This window comes from Pelobates fuscus, chromosome 3 (assembly GCF_036172605.1).
Source record: "Pelobates fuscus isolate aPelFus1 chromosome 3, aPelFus1.pri, whole genome shotgun sequence".
Lineage (NCBI taxonomy): Eukaryota > Metazoa > Chordata > Amphibia > Anura > Pelobatidae > Pelobates > Pelobates fuscus.
In genome coordinates this window covers 166,528,715-166,555,212 of record NC_086319.1, presented here as the reverse complement: position 1 = coordinate 166,555,212, position 26,498 = coordinate 166,528,715, and the positions used below count along the sequence as shown (strand labels likewise).

General features: G+C 46.3%; 1 protein-coding gene across 1 annotated transcript; it reads left to right on the top strand.

Annotated features, from left to right (window-relative positions):
• The first annotated feature begins 5,854 nt into the window (after window positions 1–5,854).
• On the top strand, window positions 5,855–20,684 carry GPR19 (G protein-coupled receptor 19). The gene is made up of 2 exons (XM_063445321.1): window positions 5,855–6,068; window positions 18,659–20,684. Exon 2 carries the CDS (start codon window positions 18,675–18,677, stop codon window positions 19,926–19,928), a length of 1,254 nt encoding a protein of 417 aa, XP_063301391.1. The 5' UTR covers window positions 5,855–6,068; window positions 18,659–18,674; the 3' UTR covers window positions 19,929–20,684.
• Window positions 20,685–26,498: the final 5,814 nt, after the last annotated feature.

The window sequence follows — 26,498 nt, the reverse complement described above, 5'->3', positions numbered from 1 at the left end:
GTGACAGTGACAGAGGGGGGGTGACCTGTGACAGAGGGGGGACCAGTGACAGAGGGGGGGTGACCAGTGACAGAGGGGGGGGGGTGACAGTGACAGAGGGGGGATGACAGTGACAGAGGGAGGGGTGACTAGTGACAGAGGGGGGGTGACCAGTGACAGAGGGAGGGGTGACAGTGACAGAGGGGGGTGACCTGTGACAGAGGGGGGTGACAGTGACAGAGGGGGGGTGACTAGTGACAGAGGGAGGGGTGACTAGTGACAGAGGGAGGGGTGACTAGTGACAGAGGGGGGGGGGGTGACCAGTGACAGAGGGAGGGGTGACAGTGACAGAGGGGGGTAACAGTGACAGAGGGGGGGTGACCTGTGACAGAGGGGGGGGTGACCAGTGACAGGGGGGTGACCAGTGACAGGGGGGTGACAGTGACGGGGGGGGGGGGTGACAGTGGGGGGTGACAGTGACAGGGATGGGTGACAGTGACAGGGGGGGTGACAGTGACAGGGATGGGTGACAGTGACAGGGGGATGGGTGACAGTGACAGAGGGGGGGTGACCAGTGACAGGGGGGTGACAGTGACAGGGGGGTGACTAGTGACAGAGGGAGGGTGACCTGTGACAGAGAGAGGGGTGACCTGTGACAGAGAGAGGGGTGACCAGTGACAGGGATGGGTGACAGTGACAGGGGGGGGTGACAGTGACAGGGATGGGTGACAGTGACAGGGATGGGTGACAGTGACAGGGGGGGTGACAGTGACAGGGATGGGTGACAGTGACAGAGGGGGTGACAGTGACAGAGGGGGGTGACAGTGACAGGGGGGTGACAGTGACAGAGGGGGGTGACAGGGACAGGGGGGGGTGACAGTGACAGAGGGGGGTGACAGGGACAGAGGGGGGTGATTAGTGCCTACCTGTCTCTCTCCTCCCTCTTCTCTCCCAGGCTGCTGCTCCTTCCCCTGCTGGCTGTGATCTCTGTGTGAGAGGAGAATACAGGAAGTGATGTCACTTTCTGGCTCCGCCTCTCCTCATCACACAGAGCCGCGTGGGACAGGAAAGAGGAGACCTGGCAGAGAGCTGGTGAAGCTGCCAGGTCTCTGGTGAGGGTGAGAGGGGGGTGATTTAAAGAGCGGTAGGTTGCTGGGGCCCTGCGCTGCATCAGGGGCCCCAGCAACCTAATAAAGGAAAATTTATTTTTTTACCGTTGACCGATATGCCCGTGTGGTCAGTCCGCCCCTGGGGCCCACATAGACATAGAATACATAGATGCCGCATTGACCGCTACTTCCTGCTGGCGCTGATGAGCCGCGGGGCCGCCATCTTGGAACGGGCACCGCTCTACTCAAGGTATTAAAGAACACTTGGAAAGTCCATCTGTCATTTTCATTATCCCTGCACTGACTGAGTACTACCATTCTCATTATCCCTGCACTGACTGAGTACTATCATTCCTATTATCCCTGCTCTACACTAACTGAGTACTACCATTCATATTATCCCTGCTCTACGATAACTGAGTCCTATCATTCCTCTTACCTCTGCTGTCAACATCGCCCGTCCCAAGATGGTGCCCGCATTTCTCGCCGCTCAGAAGTCAATTCGGCGTCTATGTATACTATGTCTATGGGTGCCCACACCCTCAGGGTCCACCTCCCGTGGCACTGAAGGGGTTTAAACCGTTCTCCTCCCCATCCGACGTCAGCTCCTGAGTGGAGCGGAATGCACATTTGAGGAGCCCATAGGAAAGCATTTCTCAATGCTTTCTTATAGATGCTCTGCGCGATGGATGCGAAATTTGCATCCAGCGTTGCAGATGCGCCTCTAGCGGCTGCTCGGAAGACAGCCACTAGAGCAGGGATAGGCATCCTTCGGCACTCCCGATGTTTTGGACTACATGCCCCATAATGCTCTTACACCCGTAATGCTGGCAAAGCATCATGGGAGGTGTAGTCCACTCCAAAACATCTGCAGTGCCGAAGGTTGCCTATGCCTGCACTAGAGGCTGGATTAACCCCTAATGTAAACATATCAGTTTCTCTGAAACTGCTATGTTTACATCTGAAGAGTTCAAACCTGAGGGACCTAGCACCCAGACCACTTCATTGAGCTGGAGTGGTCTGGGTGACTATAGTGTCACTTTAATCATCTCCAGGTACAGAAAATATTTCTAATTTTTTACTGTAAAAAAACACATTAAAATACATAACTCAAATTTCACACAACTGGACCCCCACATTCAACATATACCCAGATAGCTTGGATCTGAGCGCTCAATATATCCGAACAGCACTCTGATCCCATGAACTCAGTCGAATCGCCATGGAGTTAAAGGACCACTAAAGTGCCAGGAAAACAAACCCCCTTCGCCGGGCTAAAGGGGTTAATCACTTACCTTTTTCCAGGGCCGGGCTCCCTCTGCACTGGGGAAATCTCTCTCTTCCGACGTCAGTGCTGAATGCGCATGCGCGGCAAGAGCCGGGCGCGCATTAAATCAGTCCATAGGAAAGCATTACTGTAACGGATCGCCTGGCACCCCGACTGGGTACCTCCGTTGAAGGATGCTCCTAGCGCTTCCTGAGGGCTCCAAGCACTTCAGCAGACACCACAACCACCGCAGACCAAACCTCTCTACAGAGCGAAGCAGGAACAAGCTCTTAAATTGGCGTAGTAGTGTAGCAAGAGAGTATGACGAGCATAGCAATCCCTTGTAGCAGATTCCCCCAATAAGAGACAGGACTCCAAATTGAGGGTGAAGTAGAACTAAAGTTTTAATGAAACACTCAGCTTTTATGCCCATTTTCTACCCATAGGACCGCCCACAGGGTTTTGTAAGACGACCAATAAAACACGTAAATTATAGTAAAACACTCCCAGCAATTACACACAAATCCTCCCCTCTGCCTGTGATATAATTACTGAACACAATGGGTTAAAGTAATTATCACTGGCAGGAAAAATACACTTTTTACACAGTTACTGTAACTTTAAAAATATACATCCAATCTTCCTAAAAGTAACATATTACTAATCAGCATCCTTTAAATATAAACACTCTCAAAAACAATACAAATACCTCCAGAAGATAAGAAGTTAGTCGGAAGTCCTTTGTGATCGGTCAATTTCAGGCATAAAAATGATTGTCTTATTCGAATGCATGAACGGGGCCGTTCATGAAATTGGCTCAGTATAGCAGTGAGTGAGTCCAAATAGCCGAACTGTACCGAACGGCGACCACCGAGCTGTTCGTCAATTAGGTCAATTAGTTGCGGTTAACCACAGCTTCTGGGAGGTTAACAGGCTGCATACTTCCATTGCGTGTGGTCTGGCCGTTCGGCAGTTTATTCGGTAAAATAAAAGCGAATAAATAGGGCTAAATTCACGAACGGCATACGAAAGGGCACTGGTAGCCACAAAATTGGGGTTTTGTCAGTTACTTACTACACAGTAAAAGATAAATATAAAAAAAAATATGATATAGACTTAGCCGCGTGCACTGACCACAGTGATCGGTCACGTGGCCCGCCTGGCACTAGGAGCACGGCTCGAGTCACATGCTCGCTCTTAAAGGGGCAGTGGGAGCCAAAAGTTGATTCAGGCTCCCATTGGCCCACGTCATTCCAGCACCCCCACACACAAACGTTTTGGGGGCGTAGGCATGACGTGGGCCAATCACTGGTGTAACAGTAGTGTACATTAAAAAAAAAAAAAACTAGAAATTTGACTGTGAAATAATAGCAGTCAGCTTCCTTCACACGTGTGCGTTTCAGGGCCTGCCAGGGCACAGTGTCACACCAGTACAACTCATAGCTGGTGTAACAGTAGTGTACATTTAAAAAAAAAATACAGGGGGCTTGTTGTCACCTTTCGGGGACCCTTGGTGTTGTACGTGGCTGGGTGGAGGAAGAGACCTTCAATGACATCAGTGAGGACAAGGAACGGGACATGGCTAGCTTGGTATCCAACCTTGTGCAAATGGGGAGTTTGCGGTTGTGCAAATGGACTGTTTGCGGTTGTTTGCGGTGCGTTAAACGGGGAGTTTGGTCTGTCACTGTGAAGCGGGCGTAACCCTTACACTACCTGATCGATACAACATCATACCTGATGTTTTAAAGCACGTTATTCCAAACAATTTAGGAATGTTAGGTGATTTATCCCCTTTATGGATTAAAACCAGACTCTGCATCAACTATGTAATTTTCCATGGGAGTTTTGCCATGGATCCCCCTCCGGCATGCCACAGTCCAGGTGTTAGTCCCCTTGAAACAACTTTTCCATCACTATTGTGGCCAGAAAGAGTCCCTGTGGGTTTTAAAATTCGCCTGCCTATTGAAGTCTATGGCGGTTTGCCCGTTCGCGAACATTTGTGGAAGTTTGCGTTCGCCATTCGCGAACCGAAAATTTTATGTTCGCGACATCACTACCCCTCACAGAATCACCCCTTCTATCACAGTATTATCTCACTGACCCACACACTTTCACCCCCCTTCTCACACGCCATCAACCACCTCTCACAGTATTACCCCCTCCCACACACCGTCAACACCCTACCTCACACTATCATCCCCCTCTCTCAGTATCCCCCTCGCTAACACTACCACCCCATCACCGTATCATCCCTCTTCCTCACAGTATCACACCACTGTCCCACACAGTATCACCCCTTTCCCTATAAAATAGGGAAAATATTCGATGTGTGTGCTGTCCTAACCAGACCCTAAAATGTGAATCCTTGGATTTGATGATCTTTGGTTAATTGCTACTGCTTCCAGAAGTATGGAATGGTTCTTGCAATTATACAATTACCTGGCTCCCTGAAATATCAGAAGTAGGTTAAAGAGGCAAGTATTTAAAGAGACAAATAGACCATTTTTAAATATTATTGTACTTTATTGAAAAATATAAAGAAGGGATACAGAAAACAAATCACACCATCCCCCCGTCCCACACAGTATCACCCCTCTCCCTCACAGTATCACCCCGCCTTCTCACACAGTATCAACCCTCTTCTTTCACTGTATCACCCCCCCCCCATACACAGTATCACCCTCTCACACAAACCTGTCATCTCCCTCATAAAAACTGTGACTACCTCACACACACTGTCATGCCCCCTACATACTGTCACCCCCCACAATGTAGTGTCACCATACTCTCACACAGTCAGCATCCCCTTTACACTGTCATTCCCCACCACACTTTCAACCCCTTACATCCACACTCACATTAACCATTCTTAATCCTGTTAATCACACCCCCTCCAAACTCACTTACCCTTGCTCTGCCACACTCACCTTGTCAAATTAACACACCTAATTGTGTCACACCTGCCCATCCCCATCGCTATTTGAACCTTCACCTGGCCACCCGGGAATGCACCGACCACAACCCACCATCCCTCTGTGAATCTCTAGCAGAGGGGTCGTGGTGCAGAATGGTCTGTTCCAGTAACAATTTATAATATATAAGGTCTCATTTATTGTCAAATTTCCACCTTTACAACATTGTAAAGGACTGCGGATTAAGTTGGCACTATTTAGATTCCACTAATAATAATGATAAATCTCCCCCTTTTTTGTCCAAATGTAAGCATTCTTCTCCTGCCTTTGTGAGTGTGGCCACGTGTGATTGAAAACCGGTTTTTGCCTGAGTTGGAGTATACTTACTTTGTGAGTGCAGATAGTTGTGTGAATGAGTAAGTGTACACAGTATTTGGCCTTGAGCACAGTCAGAATTAAGAATGAGGTTTGTGAGTGAATGAGTGAGCCTGACTTAGAGCTCCCTCCCTCCCCTGTGTGATGGATACAGGAGGAGGATCTTGGTTTGGTCCAGCCTTGTTTCCCCCCAATGCTTTGTTGCAGTGAGGCTGCGCTGTGTGTAGGTAGTGAGTGTAATGGGGGTGCACGGATCATACCCCTCTGCTCTGGCAGGCTCTATTGATTTGCTATGAGGAGACCCGGCCGGACCCCATCATTCAGCCCACGGGTCGCCCACTGAATAAACAGAGAGGAGACTGACAACATGGGCTCTAGCCTCCCCTCCTCCAGGATGCTGATAGATTGATACATTGTAACCGAGAGGTGAGCATATACGATGGGTATGAACATGTCTGTAAGGAGGGGGTGCACGGGTTAGAGGGGCCTGGGGGGAGAGGGGTGCGTGGATCAGAGGTACTGGCAGGACGCCTTCTAGGTAGGGGTTCATAAAAGAACGTACATACTAAAAAGATACATCGATCTGTGACACAAACCTGTGTGCAAGAGGACTGCAGAAAAGGGGTTCATTGTTTAATCTGTGGTGGGGTGCACACATGGAAATTAAGGGGTTGCATGTTTGTGGGCGTTGAGGAGATACAGACAGAGCTGGCATTTGGGCCCTCAGACAGTGGTTACATGTGTCATTGTGTAATGAGGTACAGATAGGTATAAGAGATGGACCATGCAGGCAGACAGTGTGCACTGATTAGGCGATGGTGTTATTTACTGATACCTGTCCAAACCCTTTATAGTAAGAAAATACCCCATGGTAGGAGCCCACACTTTTAGAACCATGCCACCAAGAGAAGCCTCACAGTGTTTATTGCATTAGTATTTGTTGGGATACAGTTATAGGGGGCATTGTGCATACCTGATTACATTGACATACATGCAGGGGTGACAGGGGTATGGATGGTGGAGTGATTGGATCAGACTATGTGTGGTATAGGAAAGGCTAAAACACTTGTATACTGGAAGCATTGCATAAAGGAGTGTACTCAGAGTAGGCATCATGAGTGGGCTGTGTGTGTGTCAGTGACTACCTGTGTACCGGCCTGGCTGACAAAAAAATATTTAGAGTAGCAAGAAAGGAGTATATTGCCAATGGGCACAAACAAGGCTGCTCTAGTCAGAAAAGGATTCGGGAATTGCTGTGTAGTGGATCTAATATTGAAACAACATCCCACACAGTGTAGGATAAAACAAAAGTTCCAGTGTTAAAATACACAGATTAGTGTATTCAAGATTAAATACAGTGGATGGGAATGGGGTTCATACATACCTGTCATTCACCGGAGTCCAAATAACTGTATAGTGGGCTGCAGCCATGACTCATATTATTTAATTGGTAATATATATGGAACAAAGCAAGCGAGCTCAGATTTAAAGAAGTACACAGTACTAAACAGCTTGTTACTTGATGTAATGGTACTGTTGTGTGGCATGTTGTGGATAATAGTCCAAATCATTTTCTAAAAGGAATTGGAAGAGTATACTCCAAGCAAAAGTTTAGGTGTTACAAACCAGGGAGATATAAGATGTGGGGTACAAATTTCACACAAGTATGTAGTATGCCGATGCTACTACGATTAATTACCTTTTTATACTTAAGACGTTTGGGGATTACTGATAAAATGCAGAGAGAGATCAGCTAAAGAGGGATAGCGGTTTACTTTTTGCTGTAAACAATATCAATTAAATCTAAGGGGAGCATGTTTGAAATTATAGCAATCTATTTCACTATGGAGAAAAGCCAATAAAATATTTCTTTAAAAAAAAAAACAACTGTTTTATTTGAGCCAGCACATTATATTTCTCTTCTATTTATTGTAAACTACAGGATTTTTATTATATGATCATATACATTGTACAGCACTACGGGATTTACTGGCGCTATATAAATAATAAAATAATAATTATATAATAACAGCTAGACCCCATGATGTGATTGGTAACTAGTATCTTGTCAGATATTCTTGTTATATTGGTTTACCGGAAGGTCAGGGCAGTCTTTAACGCGGGGCAAATAGGGCAGCTGCCCAGGGCCCAGTTGCTCCTGGGGGCCCCAGAGCAGCTGCCCCATGGATCCCGCAATTTGCCCAGCCCCCGTGGACCAGGCGGTGCGGCTGCACAGAGCCGCACCAGCCCGCACACTAAGGAAGCCCCCCAAGTGGCCCATGCACTAGGGGCCACCCGGTGGGCATGTGTCAGCAGGGCCCCTTCCTGTTCAGCAGCTAGCTGGGAGGAAGTGAGTGCCGCGCGTCACTTCCTCCCACCGGAGATCAGAGCCACGCGGGAGGAGGAAGGCAGGGAAGAGGGGAGTTCCAGAAGAAAAAGGTAAGAACCTGGAGAGTGGCTAATTGTAGCATGTGTGTCAGTATGTCTGTGTGTGTGTGTCAGACATGCTGACACACACAGACAGGCATACTGACATTGACACACATGCTACATTTAGCCACTCTCCAGGTTTTTACCTTTTTCAGGAGGGTGGTTTCCTTGGGGTCCAGTGGCAGGCTGAGGCTGTCTGTCTGTCAGTGTGTGTGTGTGTGTGTGTCAGTATGTCTGCCAGTGTATGTCTGTATGTGTCAGTATGTCTGTGTGTCAGTATGTATCTGCGAATGTGTCAATATGTCTGTCTGTGTGTGTATGTGTCAGTATGTCTGTCTGTGTATATGGCTGTGTAAGTATGTTTGGAATCTCTCTACTTTAGTACCCCCACTGCATTGGAGTGAAAAGTGTGATTGGGAGTTGGGTGTAATTGGGCGGGTGGGAGGCGCAGGGCCCAGGAGGCACATGAAAATGCTTTGCCCAGGGTCCTATTTATATTATAGATGGCCCTGCCGAAGGTCGCCAACTATTGAAGAAACATGCTCACCTCCTGCTGATGGAATTCCGTGGGGTTATGTATATAGCACAATTCCCTGAGCAAAATTCTACACCCGAAGCATTTCCATAGAAACCATAAGTAATTCCTGCTGATTGCTCCACTTCTAGAACTTTGCTCTACTTTTCTCCTAGTAACATTATTTTACATTTAGTTTCTCTCTATGTAATATATGTAACAGGCAATTCAGAGATAAACAGAACATCACAAGGCCTTCTAGATGTAATAAGAGAGTGGTAGACGGTTTATCTTAGAAGTGACGTTATAATGGGATGCTATGAAAGATCAGTGGATTATCTGCTCCTTTCAACTTTTCGGATGATAGTGGCCAGCAATTATAACAGAATAAACAGAATCTAACACACACACACACACACACACACACACACACTTAAAAATTTGAATAACATACCATGTTATTATAGGATTAATAGTATGTGAGTTCAGAATCTGTACACATCTGTGCGTATATCTGGGCAGACATTTTTCACTGGTTATAAACAAAATAAAATCTTGTATTATCTCCTTACCAATGCCCACCCCATCTAGTGGACATTAAGGGACCACAGACAACTGTTGTAAAATCTATCAATTTGCTATGTAATTGTTAACAATTTTTTATTGCTTTTTGTATGTGGGGTTCAGACCCTAGTTAGCATCATGTATGTGTGTTTTAACCCCTAAACTGCATTGTGTAAAATTTAACCTCCAATCTGCTTTGTGTGTGTTTGTGTTTTAACCTCTAAACTTCATTGTATATAATGGATGTTTTAACCCATAATATGCACTGTATGTATATTTTAACTCCCTAACCTGCATGAGGTATGTGTGTGCATTAAACACTACATTTATATGTGTGCACAGGGGTTTATTCCCTTGTCTGCTCTGTGCGCACATGTATACATCATCGCCACACCTGCTGTGTGTGTATATAAGTGAGTTAATCCCTTAACCACAAGTAAGGGCACAAGTTACACTTCAACATATCAATGTCGATTTTGTCCAACCTAAAATTGGGCTCTGTATTCTCCTCTGTGTTATTGTTTATTTGTGATGGTAGTTGTTGGTTTTACTTGATGTCAATGTTAGTGCCACATAGTTAGAAGAATGTATAGATCTGTCCTAGTGTTTGTGTATTTATCGATAGATGGACAGTGGCTCTTCCACTGACCTAGTGCCCTTTCAAAGAATCACATAATACTGTAACAGTGTTATGAGGGCTGTCTTGTCTAAATTCAGGGCCATGACTAGTGCATACACATAACGGAGCCCCAGAGAGGTAAATAATGCATTTAATAACACACAAGGGTTAATGAGCCAGCTATGAATAGAGTAGGCCTGACCGCCTATTTAGTTCAACCACTCTCCCTCTACAATATTACCCCCACTAAACAATTCCCCCATAGTTATCCATGCGGTCTCCAAGGTCACATAATGACCATAGCTCTCCGCAGCATTCTACCATCTCCACGGTAACTAGAACGTCACTGATGCTGGGCGTGTTGCAAGCACCTAGAACAGGACCATCATCTGTCTCTCAGTACACTGTGTTTACCGTCTGCACATGCCTATCTGTTTGTATGTATCTGTCTGTCTGTCTTGGTCCATACCACTTTAGGGCTGTATGTCTATGCAGTACCACCACATAATTAAAAAATAAATATATATATATATATATATATATATATATATATATATATGTAGCGGAATGCAGTGAGCCTGTCCTGCAAAATGCCTGTGTGACTGTGTTTGTATATGTTTTCCCTATGTTGAAATTGCTATTCGTGTGTGTATTATGTGAATTGTATGGTATTCGGTAGTTTCCATCCGTACTATATACTTATGGAAACTACCGAACGGAGGGACCACCCCAGAGAGAAGTGTGCCGGCTATTAAAGTTCACATTCCTTCCAACCGCAAGTTAACCGGCTCATTAACATTGTATCTAGGTGGCCGCCATTCGGCATGCGTACACGTGGCGGCGGCCATCTTACGCATGAAAATCCCAGCGGTGTTTGGTCGTCGAGTGCCTGGAACTCAAATCGGACACTCAAACAACCAAACACCGCTGAGACCTCCAGAGCTCCGTAACTGCCGAACGGAGAAACATAACGAATCCCCATTCGGTAGTAATAAAGTACCGAATGAGGGAATCACTATCTAGGTGAATGTAAATGTGGATGGCAATTATAAATGCCTGTTTTAACTGCCGAACGGAGACCGACCGCAGGGCCCATTCTCATGGAACCCTTTTCGGATACCAACTCGTGTGCGGTCGGTCAAACTTCACCTGCCTGTAACTACCGAACCCCTGGTCCGATCTGGGTGAATTTTGGATATTATATTCACCCAGATCAGGGCTACCTAGCGGTACCCTGATATTAAGGATATGTGATGGTTTAGGGGTACATCCAAGTTTGGGGTAAAGTACTGTACAACTTAAGGGGATTATGACTCACTCTGAGGGGAGGAGATGTGTGGGAGGTAACAAGAATGGTATTGGTTACTGTCATAATTACTGTAGTTCCCTCCCTTGCATGGGAGCAGGCTTTATAAGAAACCTTGGAATAAACGATTGTCAGTTCTACTCCTGAAACTGTGTGTCGTCCAGTTATTGGGAGTGCTGTGGGGATTTCACTGAACCTTTTTACCTGCTGGAAACTCTGCTGTGGATTTACTAATGACTTGTTCCTGAGCCTCCCTTGGATCTAAAGTGGAGAATAGCTGCGAGAAATCAGCTCTCCGCTACATTGGTTGGCAGCGCTGGGATCCAGACTCACAGAGGAACAAGGATTAATGGAGATTGACCTTTCTACGCTAAAAAGAACCACATTGAAAGACCTTCTGGAAGCAAAAGGTGTTTCTGCCAGCAGCAAATCCAAAGCAACGCTTATCACCGAAGTAATGGCAGAATACAGAGCAGAGGAGGTCCAGGCCACGGAACAAAGACCTGAAACAGAACAGGAGGAGTTCCAAAGGCAGTTACAATACAGACTGGCCTTTTATGGGGAAAACCCACCCACAGAGATCATCTCTAAAACCATGACAGAGGTGCAGGAGTTTGTGAAGAGAAATAGGAGACCACAAACACCAGAAAGAAGTACAGCAGGAGCTGTGGCACAAGAGGGTAAGCCCAAAATTCCCTATCAAGCTTTTAAAACGTATGTGGAAGCAGAGGAGGATATAGATGCCTTCCTCCAGGACTTTGAGAGACTGTGTACACTGCATAACATACCAAGGGAAGAGTGGGTACCCATATTAGCAGGACGGCTGTCAGGAAGGGCAGCGGAAGCCTACCGCACTGTACCAGATGTGGAAATTAGGAACTATAACCGGGTGAAAGAGATTATCCTGGCCCGGTATGCAATAACAGCAGAGGCATACCGGAGACGTTTCAGGGAATTGAAAAAGGTGGACAAAGATTCACATGCAGAGTGGGCTTGCCGACTAGAAAGGGCAGCTCTTGGGTGGATGCAGTCGAGTAAAGCGAGGTCCATGGAGGACTTGTTACAAATGCTGCTGTTGGAGCAGTTTTATGAGGGTATATCCTCAGAACTACAGGAATGGGTGAGGGATCGTAACCCCACCACCCTCACCGAGGCTGCCAAAAAGGCAGATGACTTTATGGATGCTCGCAGACAAACCAAGGCAGTGGGTACCAAACCGGCCATGCGGCCACTAGGGGTAAATTCATTTTCTCCTAACCCTCAACCCCCACCAAGACCCCTTCCTCCACCAGCACCAGCAGCAGCGCAGCAGAGATACCGCACACCTGCTTCTGTGCAATGCCACCGATGCCAGAGGTGGGGACATTACCAGCGAGATTGGCCGCAGTCCAGGGAACGCAACACCTGGATCCGACCAGGGCCTCCACCACCACCACCAAGAGCAGCAGCACATCATTACCAGGACGAGGTACCACTTCCCTACAGCTCTGCCTTTCCAGTCACGACTGTGGAACAGTGGGAAGTGCTGCATGAGGCCAACCCCTTACAGGCACATGCGGATAACCGCCAGCACCATAGGCAGACCGTATATCTGGAAGGGAAGCCTATGCAGGGGCTCCGAGACTCGGGAGCCACTATCACCCTGGTGCAAAGCCATTTGGTTTCGGACAAGGCCAAGCTGAATAAGACTGTGGCTGTCAGGGTTGCAGGGGGAGCCGTGTATCGGCTAGACACAGCCAGGGTACATTTGCATTGGGGTGCGGGGTTCGGGAATGTGGAAGTGGGACTAATGCCGCAATTACCTGCTGAGGTGGTCCTGGGGAATGATCTGGGCAAACTCACCTCCGCATTTGAACCACAAACTACTGAAGAAGCACACCCAGTAGTCACCAGGCAACAGGCCCGCACCCAACAAAACAACGCACTGCCGGAGGTCCAGGTAAGAAATTCCTCCCCTTCCCTAGACTGTATCCCTTGGGCCCCTCCTGACGAGTTTGTAGCCGAGGTAATCACTGACCCTACCTTACAGGTATACCGAGACAAGGTCACCTCTATCCAACCGGGGGCAGAGGGGGAAAGATTTGTATGGGACAGACAGCTATTGTACCGGGAAACAAGTAAACAGATAGATGGGTCAGACCCCATTGCTACAAGACAGCTGGTGGTACCTCAGAGGTACCGAACCGAATTACTCCGGATAGCGCACGATATTCCGCTATCCGGACATTTGGGGGTCAGCCGTACCAGATATCGATTGACCCAAAGTTTCTTCTGGCCAGGGATTAGCCAGGAGGTACGCAGGTACTGTAATACCTGCGACACGTGCCAGAGGGTGGGAAAGAGGGGGGATAAGCGTAAGGCGAGGCTGCACCCCCTACCCATAATTGAAGAACCCTTTCATAGGGTTGCCGTAGATATTGTAGGCCCCTTCCGGAAACCTAGCCCCTCGGGCAAACGGTACATCCTGACCGTAGTGGACTATGCCACTCGCTACCCCGAGGCGGTAGCTTTAACGAATATACATGCAGAGACGGTGGCTGAGGCGCTGATGCAGATTTTCTCCCGGATGGGGTTACCCAGGGAGATCATCTCGGATCAGGGCACTCAGTTCACGGCAGAGGTTACCCAACAACTCTGGAAGTTCTGCAAAATTAAGCCTATAATTAGTGCTCCGTACCACCCCCAGACTAATGGGCTCTGCGAACGGTTCAATGGCACCTTAAAACAGATGCTCCGAACCTTCGCCGAGACTCACCGAGACTGGGAAAAATTCCTGCCGCACTTACTGTTTGCTTACAGGGAGGTGCCGCAGGAATCTACAGGATTTTCCCCCTTTGAACTGCTGTTTGGGAGGAGGGTAAGGGGACCCCTAGGCTTGATTAGAGAGCACTGGGAGGGAGACCGTAGCGTGGACGGTACCCCTATTGTACCATATGTGTTGGCCCTCCGAGATCGCCTGGAAGCACTCACCAAGACGGTAAAGGAAAACCTACAGGCAGCTCAGACGCGTCAGCGCACCTGGTACGATAGGGGCGCCAGGGACCGCAGCTTTCAGGTCGGACAGAAAGTTTTAATTTTAAAACCTGTCCGACACGATAAGCTACAGGCCGCCTGGCAAGGCCCTTATAAAGTGGTAGAACAACGATGTGACACCACGTATATAATTGGCCACTGCGCAGGGAATGGGGGGCGACGCATGATCCATGTGAACATGCTGAAACCTTACCAGGAGCGTTCAGAGGAGGTGACAGCTATCTGCGCCCCCACCTCTGAAGAGAGCGACAGCCTACCCCTCCCCGATCTGTTAGAAGATGGACAGCTGGCTGGGGATTTAGGAGCAGTTGTATTGGGGGATCGGTTGAGCCCACAGGAGCGTATCGAGGTACAACAACTCCTGCAGGAAAAGCAGGAGACCTTTTCTAATGTACCTGGATACACCCCTCTGGCCACCCACCGAGTAGACACCCCAGGTCAACTTCCCATGCGCCAGACCCCATACCGCATCCCTGAAGCGGTCCGGGAGAATATGCGCAAAGAGATTGAGGAGATGATACAGTTAGGAGTGATTGAGCCCTCAGGTAGTCCCTGGGCATCTCCAGTGGTCCTCGTACCAAAGCGGGACGGCACGACCCGCTTTTGCGTGGACTACAGGAGACTGAATGAGAAGACCGTATCCGACGCATACCCGATGCCTAGAATCGATGAGTTACTAGACCGGATGGCCAGGGGACAATACCTTACCACGATTGATCTGTGCAAAGGGTATTGGCAGATTCCCTTAGCCCCGGAAGCCATCCCTAAGTCCGCCTTTGTCACCCCATTCGGCCTGTACCAATTTAAGGTCATGCCGTTTGGGATGAAAAACGCGCCGGCTACCTTCCAGCGGATGGTGGACCGCCTCCTAGATGGGTTCCAAGACTATACCTGCGCATATCTCGATGATATTGCCATATTTAGCGATACCTGGCAGGAACACTTGGCCCATATAGGAGCGGTTCTAGACAGGATCCGGGAGGCTGGTTTGACCCTAAAACCAGCTAAATGTAGTATTGGGATGGCCGAGGTACAGTACCTGGGCCACAGAGTGGGCTGTGGTAAGCAGAAGCCGGAACCCGCCAAAGTAGAGGCAGTATCACAGTGGCCTACCCCGACAACTAAAACCCAGGTGTTAGCCTTCCTAAGGACAGCAGGGTATTACCGGAAATTTGTCCCCAATTATAGTGCCCTGGCCAAACCCCTCACGGACCTGACACGTAAAAACCTTCCCCGCCAAGTAACCTGGACCCCGGAGTGTGAGCAGGCATTCCAACACTTGAAAGATGCACTTGTTAATGCCCCTGTCTTGGCCGCTCCCAATCCAACTAAACGTTTTCTTGTTCACACAGACGCTTCTATGTTTGGATTGGGGGCAGTATTGAGCCAAGTCGGGGCCGATGGCGGAGAACATCCCGTGGCTTACATCAGTCGCAAACTTTTACCCCGGGAAGTAAGCTACGCCGCCATCGAGAAGGAATGCCTGGCTGTGGTGTGGGCCTTGAAGAAATTGCAACCCTACTTGTACGGACAGGCTTTTTCGCTGCTCACGGATCACAACCCGTTAGTCTGGCTGAACCGGGTGGCTGGGGACAATGCCAGGCTGCTGCGCTGGAGTTTGGCGCTGCAGCCTTTTGACTTTAACATTCAATACCGCCCGGGTAAGCAAAATGGAAACGCCGACGGGTTGTCGCGACAAACTGATCTGGAGAAATGATCCGTGAGCACCCCGGTCATCCCCAAGCCGATCCGTGTGGGATCAGACTGTGTATGCCGGCTTGTGGGCAAGGGGGAGCAGTGTAGCGGAATGCAGTGAGCCTGTCCTGCAAAATGCCTGTGTGACTGTGTTTGTATATGTTTTCCCTATGTTGAAATTGCTATTCGTGTGTGTATTATGTGAATTGTATGGTATTCGGTAGTTTCCATCCGTACTATATACTTATGGAAACTACCGAACGGAGGGACCACCCCAGAGAGAAGTGTGCCGGCTATTAAAGTTCACATTCCTTCCAACCGCAAGTTAACCGGCTCATTAACATTGTATCTGGGTGGCCGCCATTCGGCATGCGTACACGTGGCGGCGGCCATCTTACGCATGAAAATCCCAGCGGTGTTTGGTCGTCGAGTGCCTGGAACTCAAATCGGACACTCAAACAACCAAACACCGCTGAGACCTCCAGAGCTCCGTAACTGCCGAACGGAGAAACATAACGAATCCCCATTCGGTAGTAATAAAGTACCGAATGAGGGAATCACTATCTAGGTGAATGTAAATGTGGATGGCAATTATAAATGCCTGTTTTAACTGCCGAACGGAGACCGACCGCAGGGCCCATTCTCATGGAACCCTTTTCGGATACCAACTCGTGTGCGGTCGGTCAAACTTCACCTGCCTGTAACTACCGAACCCCTGGTCCGATCTGGGTGAATTTTGGATATTATATTCACCCAGATCAGGGCTACCTAGCGGTACCCTGATATTAAGGATATGTGATGGTTTAGGGGTACATCCAAGTTTGGGGTAAAGTACTGTACAACTTAAGGGGATTATGACTCACTCTGAGGGGAGGAGATGTGTGGGAGGTAACAAGAATGGTATTGGTTACTGTCATAATTACTGTAGTTCCCTCCCTTGCATGGGAGCAGGCTTTATAAGAAACCTTGGAATAAACGATTGTCAGTTCTACTCCTGAAACTGTGTGTCGTCCAGTTATTGGGAGTGCTGTGGGGATTTCGCTGAACCTTTTTACCTGCTGGAAACTCTGCTGTGGATTTACTAATGACTTGTTCCTGAGCCTCCCTTGGATCTAAAGTGGAGAATAGCTGCGAGAAATCAGCTCTCCGCTACAATATATATATATATATATATATATATATATATATATATATATATATATATATATATATATATATATATATATATATATATATATATATATATATATAATTTCCCTTTTTGCATGGAGAATACCCCACGTCTGCACACAGTAAATCTTTCATAGGGTGCAGTATTTGGTGTCTGATGCCATCACTGGGATAGCATTATATACTGGAGACAATGAGAAACACCACATTAAAAACAACTAGTGATGATAGGAGTTTTAGGGAAGTTGCAGATAATTAGGTGCAGCTGAGTAAGGGCACAAAAACAGGACACCTCCAGCGTGCTGAGTGTCATAAATCCCATTCTGCTCAGCCAAGTCTGATGGCTGTGGGTTAAATGTTACTATTAATTTAACTGCTGCACTTTTACTTCCAAGAATAGATGCCTGAGTTACTGAATTTCCTTCTGTGACACAGTATGGCGAGAACCATTGCAGCCATTGCCTGGGTGTACTGAGATCTATACTGTGGGGGGGGGGGGGCAAAGATATTTAACTCATCACAGGAGAAACCCCTTTGGCTCACCAGCTGGACAAATGCTGGAGTGCCAAAGGTTTGTATTCAGAGCTATAAAACATCATTGCCATCTGTGATAGAGATTAGCACGACAATCACTCAAAGATGAGTCACATCACAGGTGTTTTTTGATTGATTCTTTTTAGAGATGTAGCACAGACAGCCGTGTAAGAGATTTTATTCCAGTATAGGTGTAGTGATGGGTCCATGTACCAACATTTTAAAAATCATAACCTAACTCCTTTTATATTTTAATAGGATCTATAACATCCTCCCTGACAAAACTGACACCCCCTGGCAGCCTTTGCATCACCACCTGGAGGGTTAACCGTCTCCAAATGTAAAGTTTAACCCTTTGAGATTCAGAGACACTAGTATGCTTTGTCCATTTTACCATCACTGAAGCACTTACCTGTTTATACTTATTACACAGTGTACAGCTACCCATAGTAAATAGTCTTTGTTGCATTACCAGTGTTTCAGACAGGTGTGTTGAGCACGAATCTGTTTTGCTCTATGCTAGAAAAGATATATTGGCCTCATTCCCCTTACTGGCACATGACCTGATACGCAAGTTAATTATTATTTATTTCAACTGTTCTGTAATTTGTTCATATGGGACAGTGATATCACAAAGAAAGGTGAATAATAAGTATAGTTAATAAGCTACTAACCCTCCCCCATTACATAATCATTTTCTCTTAGTGCTTCCTGGGAATAAGAATGGTATTAGCTACATGTTCCTTAAAATAAACAATCAGTATGTTTGCTTACATTATTCCTTTTTATATGATGAATTTGTATTTAAAATATTACAAGAACAGTTTGAAAAAATGTTCATGATTTTAATGTGTTAACTTTGTTCTTGTTTTTCCTGTGTTATATTCCTCATCTTCACTTTTTCACTGAATACCAAAATCCCACTTGATCATCATTGTTCTTCCTTTTCCCATGGTTTTGTTGTTTTCATCTCTTTTCTGGCTCTCAATTCCTTTTTAAACCTCTCCTCGTCACACTCATTGTCCTTTGCCTCAATGATTCCTAATTCAACTCCACCATTCTGCAAATTCTTTCTGCCCTGCATTACTTCTTCCCACTCCCTTTCTCTTGTTCTCCATTTATCTGTTGTATATTTACACTCATCCTCTCAGGCTGCTGAACTGTGTGATGAAGATGGTGTTTGCCCATGGAATGGATTCACATATGCCTCATCTCATTCTGCCCACTGTACTGTACCAAATACCAAATACAAGTGTTGTCACCTGCCCTATGCCAGCTGGAGATCCATGGGTACCTGGACTCTTCAAAGATGAAACAAGTGTGAGAAGGAATACCACTGTACCAATTCAACTTCTTTTTAATGGAGAGGTAGCTGCTGCTGGCCTTGTCTTTGGAGTCATATGGATCCTTTCGGTCTTTGGCAATATATTGGTTTGTCTTGTCATCCATCGGAGCCGGAGGACTCAATCTACCACCAACTACTTTGTAGTGTCTCTGGCATGTGCGGACCTACTATTGAGCCTCGGAAGTGCTCCTTTTGCCTTACTGCAGTTAACTTCTGGCCGCTGGATACTAGGTAGTGCCATGTGTAAACTAGCACGGTATTTCCACTACTTGACTCCAGGTGTCCAGATTTATGTTCTTCTGTCAATCTGTCTGGACCGCTTCTATACCATCTTGTACCCGCTGAGCTTTAAAGTCTCCAGAGAAAAGGCAAAGAGGATGATAGTGGCTTCTTGGGTGTTTGATGCAGCTTTTGTTTCCCCTGCATTTTTCTTTTATGATGCTGTGGATGGCCATTGTAACTTTTTTCCTCCCTTGTCCTGGGATGGTGCTGCTTATGGAGTGGCACATTTATTGGTGGGCTTCATGGTTCCTTCTGTCCTCATCATCCTTTTCTACCAAAAGGTAGTGAAATACATATGGCGCATTGGCACTGATGGATTCACTGTTAGACGGACAATGAACATTGTACCCAGGACCAAGGTGAAAACCATCAAAATGTTCCTAATGCTCAACACGATTTTTTTGGTGTTCTGGTTGCCCTTCTACATTGTGCAGCTGTGGCACCCAGATGAGAGTGACCGGCGGCAGAGTAGCTTGGCGTACTTGGCAGTTTCCTGGCTCTCATTTGGGTCTTCAGCTGCCAAACCCACACTATACTCTGTCTACAATGCCAACTTCCGGCGTGGCATGAAAGAAACATTCTGTATGTCCTCCATGAAATGCTATAGGAGCAATGCATACACTATTACCACCAGTTCTCGTATGGCCAAGAGGAACTATGTGGGTATCTGTGAAATACCAGTGCCAACGAAAGCCACAGTTAAGGAGTCTGTTTATGATTCCTTTGATCGTGAAGCAAAAGAGAAGAAACTTGCTTGGCCCATTGACTCCAACCCTCCCAACACCTTTGTGTGACACAGAGTTTGGGCCACTGTTTTCGATAATATAGTCCCAACCAATTTGCTGTCAGAGGGAATCACATATTTTTGTAGAACTGTCAGACAGCAAATAGGTTAAATGTGAACTAATTACTGATAGGAAAACTAAAGTGGTTCAAAACATCTTACAAAAGAACTGTGCCTAATGTTAAATCCCTCCTTGATTCATAAAAAAACTGGAATGTTCCAGATGATATTTTCTGAAGTTTTAAGCAATATTTATGCTGTTAACCTAGGAAAAAGAATCGTTTGAGAGGGGAGTGTGGTTGTTTTAAGTGGAACATCAATAAATGGTTAGTGTTTTGTGGGGTGAAGGCAACACTTGAGTGACTGTGACTGGATTGATAATACCAATACATTTTCCCACTCCACGCACAATCCAAGCTACAGTGTTGCGTAAATAAACAGATGATGGTTACCTTTGTCAGGTCACTGATAGAAAGGTAGAACTAGTTAAAAAAATATTTGTTTAACATCACAGATCGCTGTGATTCAATCATCTTTCTTGGTAAATATTGGTGACATTTGCATCTCAGGAGACACACAAAAAAGCAGTTTTTATCACTGAACGTGTAATTGAAACTCATGCCAGCTTTCTAAAATTTGTGGAGACAAGAAGACTCAACACTAATGATAAAAAAATAAATAATTGTTGTCTTGTAAGGTATAAACATAATTGTTTACGAAAGGGCTGTTTCAATAAAATAATCCTACTCGTTTGATTGATTTGTGATCTGTGGGCTATCCTATTTTGGGCTGCATCTGTCTCCTGTCTTGTTTTTACCTCCTTTGATTTTATTTGTGGTTCTATAATTGTCAAGAACAATTTTATGAGCAGCTTGAGTGTGTGGGTGATAATCTGTGGGATTCCATATAGGACCAGTTTATTGAGGGGTAAAAAATTATATTCATTGAAATAAAAAATAATGTAATATCATGCCATCATATATATAATGCCCAATAATATGCCTTGGAACATAGAATTACTGTATTCTCAAATATATTGCCTAACCATTGCCTACATTTTCCACAGTTTACATTATGTACACAGTTACCTACTTTATGTGGAAACTAGTAATAAACATTAAAAGTTGTTGTTTTTTCATGGATGAACCAACTGTAAAGTTAGCATTGAACGACTGACAGAGTTGCATTCTCATGTCATTGGAACAACTACATTGCTTCTCTATCTTGGTTCTTAGTTTGCTACAAAGTTGGCTTCCAAATAGCCTTAAAGTAAACCTGTCATGATGGGCACACTTTAACAGTTAAGATGATACATATATCATAGCGATTAAAGGGACACTCCAGGCACCCAGACCACTTCTGCTTATTGGAGTGGTCTGGGTGCCAACTCCCACTACCCTTAACCCTGCAGGTGTAATTATTGCAGTTTTTTATAAACTGCAATAATTACCTTGCAGGGTTAAGTCCTCCCCTAGTGGCTGTCTACTAGACAGCCACTAGAGGGAACTTCCTGGTCCCTAGCACAGATTATCTGTGCTAGAGCGTCGCTGGACGTCCTCACGCTGTGTGAGGACCTCCAGCGTCGCTCTATTCCCCATAGGGAAGCATTGAAATTCATTTTCAATGCTTTTCTATGGGGTGCGCCAATGCGCATGTGCGGCATTGCCGCGCATGCGCATTGGGACTCCTCGGCCGGTGGGCGGGATCAGTCTCGCCCACCGGCCGACGGAGGAAGAAGGAGGAGCGGCGGGGGAGGAGCAGGCAGCGACGCGGGACATGTCGCTGCCCGAGGTAAGTGACTGAAGGGGTTTTCACCCCTTCAGCAACTGGGGATTGGGGGGTGGGAGGGAGAGGGACCCTCCAGTGCCAGGAAAACGGATTGTTTTCCTGGCACTGGAGTTTCCCTTTAACAATATATTTCTGTTTTTGTAAGTCTTTAAAGGAGCTTTCTGAGCACATTAAAGGACCACTATAGTGCCAGAGAGGGGTTGAGGGCCCTGCTCAATGAGTTTACATGCTAGAGGTAGTGGGTTAAAGTAACACAAAAGGTAAGGGTAGTATTAGGGAAGTAGATTGGTAGAATAGTATTCACTGAAGACTTAGTGTGTTTTTTTTTAATAACAGTTGTAGGAGAGGAATCAGTTGGGAGACAGTAACAGTTTAACCCCTTAAGGACCAAACTTCTGGAATAAAAGGGAATCATGACATGTCATACACGTCATGTGTCCTTAAGGGGTTAATTGATTCGCTTTTCTGAAAAAAAAATTTTTTATTTTTTTTTAAAGGACCACTCTAGGCACCCAGACCACTTCAGCTTAATGAAGTGGTCTGGGTGCCAGGTCCAGCTAGGGTTAACTAATTTTTTTTATAAACATAGCAGTTTCAGAGAAACTGCTATGTTTATCAATTAGTTAAGCCTTCCCCTATTTCCTCTAGTGGCTGTCTCACTGACAGCCGCTAGAGGCGCTTGCGTGATTCTCACTGGGAAAATCACAGTGAGAGCACACAAGCGTCCATAGGAAAGCATTATGAATGCTTTCCTATGTGACCGGCTGAATGCGCGCGCAGCTCTTGCCGCGCGTGTGCATTCAGCCGACGGGGAGGAACGGAGGCGGAGAGGAGGAGGAGAGCTCCCCGCCCAGCGCTGGAAAAAGGTAAGTTTTAACCCTTTTCCCCTTTCCAGAGCCGGGCGGGAGGGGGTCCCTGAGGTTGGGGGCACCCTCAGGGCACTCTAGTGCCAGGAAAACGAGTATGCTTTCCTGGCACTAGAGTGGTCCTTTAAGGAGTGGAGACTGGGTGAGCATCTAACAGAAAAGGAAAGAAAGCTCCACAGGAACCGTGCAGCCCTAGAGAAGTCTTGAAGGAAGATGTAAGTCTTCAGCAGAGCATAAGGGCCTAAACGGGACATACTATTAAAGAGGATAGTTTTGTGGGAGTAGCATTATGTAGAGAGATGAAAGCAAGAACCAGAATTTTATATTAGTCACCAGAACAACTACAGCTTATTGAATTTGTTCTGGTGAGTAGAATCATTACCTTCAGGCTTTTTGCTGTAAACACTGTCTTTTCAGAGAAAATGCAGTGTTTACATTACAGCCTAGTGATAACTTCACTAGCCACTCCTCAGATAGCTGCCTAAAATGCATCCAAACATTCAGTGTCTCCTCCCTCTGAACTTTCCTCATAAGATTCAATTCAGCTCTATGAGGAGATGCTGATTGGCCAGGGCTGTGTTTGAATCATGCTGGCTCTGCCTCTTTGTCAGTCTCAGTCAATCCTATGGGGAAGCACTGTGATTGGATCAGGCTACCACTTCTGATGATGTCAGCAGACTGCTTCTTTTTCTGAGACAAACATCATGCAGATTTACAGCTTCAGGCTTGAATACAGAAAGATTTTGCTATATTTATGGAGACATGAGGGGCCCGTGGGGGCTAGTTTGTGGTTTTAACACTATACGGTCAGGAAATTCTAAATTAAACAGAATGTGCAATTAAGGAAGTATACACATTAGATGACTCTTTTTAGGATGGCTGTACAAGTCACATGCAAGGATATGTAGCTGGGGCTGTATAAACAAAGTGATTTAACTCCTAAATGGCAGGATATTGAGTAGTGAGACTGCAGGGGCATGATCTATACACAGAACTGCTTCATTATAAAGTTGTTTGGATGTCTATAGTGTTCCTTTAACTTTTAATGAATGGGAAGCTACTGATTGGCTTAGATTGTCAGCTAACCTCTGCCATATGCTGCCAGGGCCTTCCATTATCTAGGATTTCATAAAGTGGCAGGATGGGGGCAGAGCGATTCATTTTGATGAAGTTGTTATGGTGCCAAAACTGGTTCTTTAACCCCTTAAGGACCAAACTTCTGGAATAAAAGGGAATCATGACGTGTCACACACGTCATGTGTCCTTAAGGGGTTAAACATATTTGCCGCCTCTCAAGCATTGACAGCAATGGCATGTTATACAGATATAATTCCCATCTCTGGTCCTTTCTTATCACATTTCTCTAAACGACTGACCCTGGTTAGGAACATTTCCCCCATGCAATACTCACCTCCCATATGATGCTGATACACTGATTTAATTGACAGTCCATTGGCAGTAGGACAAAGTCACTTTATTCCTATATTCCCCTAGTGAGCGCAAGATGTGCTTGCTAGAGGTGTAATCACAGCAGCTACCGAGCATGCTCTGTGGTTACCATGATGGAAAGCAGGGCTGCCATCAGAAATTTTGGGGCCCCTGACACAGCTCAAGGTCTGGGCCCCCCGGCGCCTGCACCCAAGTCCCCCCCCCCCCCCCCCCGAGTCCGCCCACAGGGATGCAGTGTCTGCAGGGCCGGTGCAAGGATTTTTGCCGCCCTAGGCAAAAGTAAAGTTTGCCGCCCCCCCATGTGACATCACAGTGCCCCACCCATATGATCTGCCATGTTAACTAACACAGTGCTGCAGTGCCGCCGTGTTTACAATAAAAGGCCTGCAGGGACAGGCTATAGACACCAGAACCACTACATTAAGCTGCAGTGTTCTGGGGACTATAGTGTCCCTTTACTGTGAGGTAAATTAGAGATTAGTGCCACGAATAATATACTAGATTGCCTACTTACAACCATGCAGATGATGATGATGGGCTTCAGCTGCCGTCTGGCTCCACTGGTCTGGTGTAGAACAGGCTCTCTGGAGGCGGTTTGTAACTGTGGTCACAAAAATCAATGTTCTGGGAGAACGGGAAGCAGCTCCATTTTTTGAGGGCCCTTTACACAGCTCAAGGTCTGGGTCCCAGGGTCCACCTTCATGTTCCACCAATGAGTTTGTTCACAGAGGTGTGTGTGTGTGTGGGGGGGGGGATGTCCTGATGTGTGTAAGGAATGCATTGTGTGAATCTGTGTTTGTATGTGTAAGGGCTGCAAGGTGAGTTTGTGTATGTATGGGATGCAGTGTGTGTGTCTGTAAGGGATGCACTGAGTGTGTGGAAGGGGTGCATTGTGTGTTGCTGTGTGTAAGGGATGCATTGCTTGTGTATGTGTGTCTGTGTGTAATGCATTTTGTGTTTTTCTGTGTGCAAGGGGTGCATTGTGTGTGTGTGTGATGGATGTCAATCTCTGCCCCTACCCCCGTCAATTTCCTTCTTCTCCCCCCCCTCCAATTTCCTTCCTCCCCCTCCAATTTCCTTCCTCTCCCCCTCCAATTTCCTTCCTCCCTCCCTCTCCCCCTCAAATTTCCTTCCTCTCCCCCCTCAAATTTCCTCCCTTCCTCTCCCCCCTCCCTCAAATTTCCTCCCTTCCCTCAAATTTCCTTCCTCCCCCCCCAAATTTCCTCCCTTCCTCTCCCCCCTCAAATGTCCTCCCTTCCTCTCCCCCTCCCTCAAATTTCCTCCCTTCCTCTCCCCCCTCCCTCAAATTTCCTCCCTTCCTCTCCCCCATCAAATTCCTACCTCTCCCTCCCCTCCCTCAAATTTCCTTCCTCTCCCCCCTTCAAATTTCCTCCCCTCCTCTCCCCCCCAAATTTCCTTCCTCTCCCCCCCACTCCCCCAAATTTCCTTCCTCTCCCCTCTTCAAATTTCCTCCCTTCCTCTCCCCCCCAAATTTCCTCCCTCCCTCCCCCCCCTCACTCACTCAAATTTCCTCCCTCCCTCTCCCCCCTCACTCACTCAAATTTCCTCCCTCCCTCTCCCCCCTCACTCCCTCAAATTTCCTCCCTCCCTCTCCCCCCCTCAAATTTCCTCCCTTCCCTCCCTCTCCCCCCCACTCATTCAAATTTCCGGTAATGGACGACTATTTTTCCTTAAAATCTATATGTTACATAGTTACATAGCTGAAAAGAGACTTGCGTCCATCAAGTTCAGCCTTCCTCACATTTGTTTTTTGCTGTTGATCCAAAAGAAGGCAAAACAAAAAACCCAGTTTGAAGCACTTCTTTCTTCCAGTCTAAACGCAAGTCCGGTTTGTGAATAGATTTCCACACAATGGTTTGTATTGGCCCCTGATATATTTGTATAATATTATCATATTCCCTCTGATGCGACGTTTTTCTAAACTAAAAAGGTTTTAAATTTGTTAACCTTTCTTCATAGCTGAAATTACTTTTTTACTTATCTATTTTGATTGTGATACCTGTTTACCTTTAGTAAAATAATAAAATGTTTTGTTTAGTGTCTTTTAGTATCTCATTGTTAATCTACGTATTGTTTCTCAAATTCATTCTTATTAGAAATTATGAAATGTTGCTTCACGCCTTATTAATTAATGGATATTTTACAAAGGCAAAAAAAAAAAAAGTTTTACTGTTCTGTTTTACTATTAATAAATCATAGCTCAATATTTCCACTCAACACTAGCTATTGGCAATGCATAAAGGGTGCCGTGTCAAAACAGGTAGGATTTGGAGATCTAAGAGCGGTTAAATAAGTAAATACTTAGCCTGCAGTACATGAAAGGGACACTCAAAGCATCAGAACTCTTACAGTTTATTGTAGTGGTTATGGTGCCAAGAGGCTATTTGTGCAGCAGACCCTGTACCTAAACCCTCCCGCTCTGTATGGGATGAGATAATAAGGGAGTTTCACGTTCT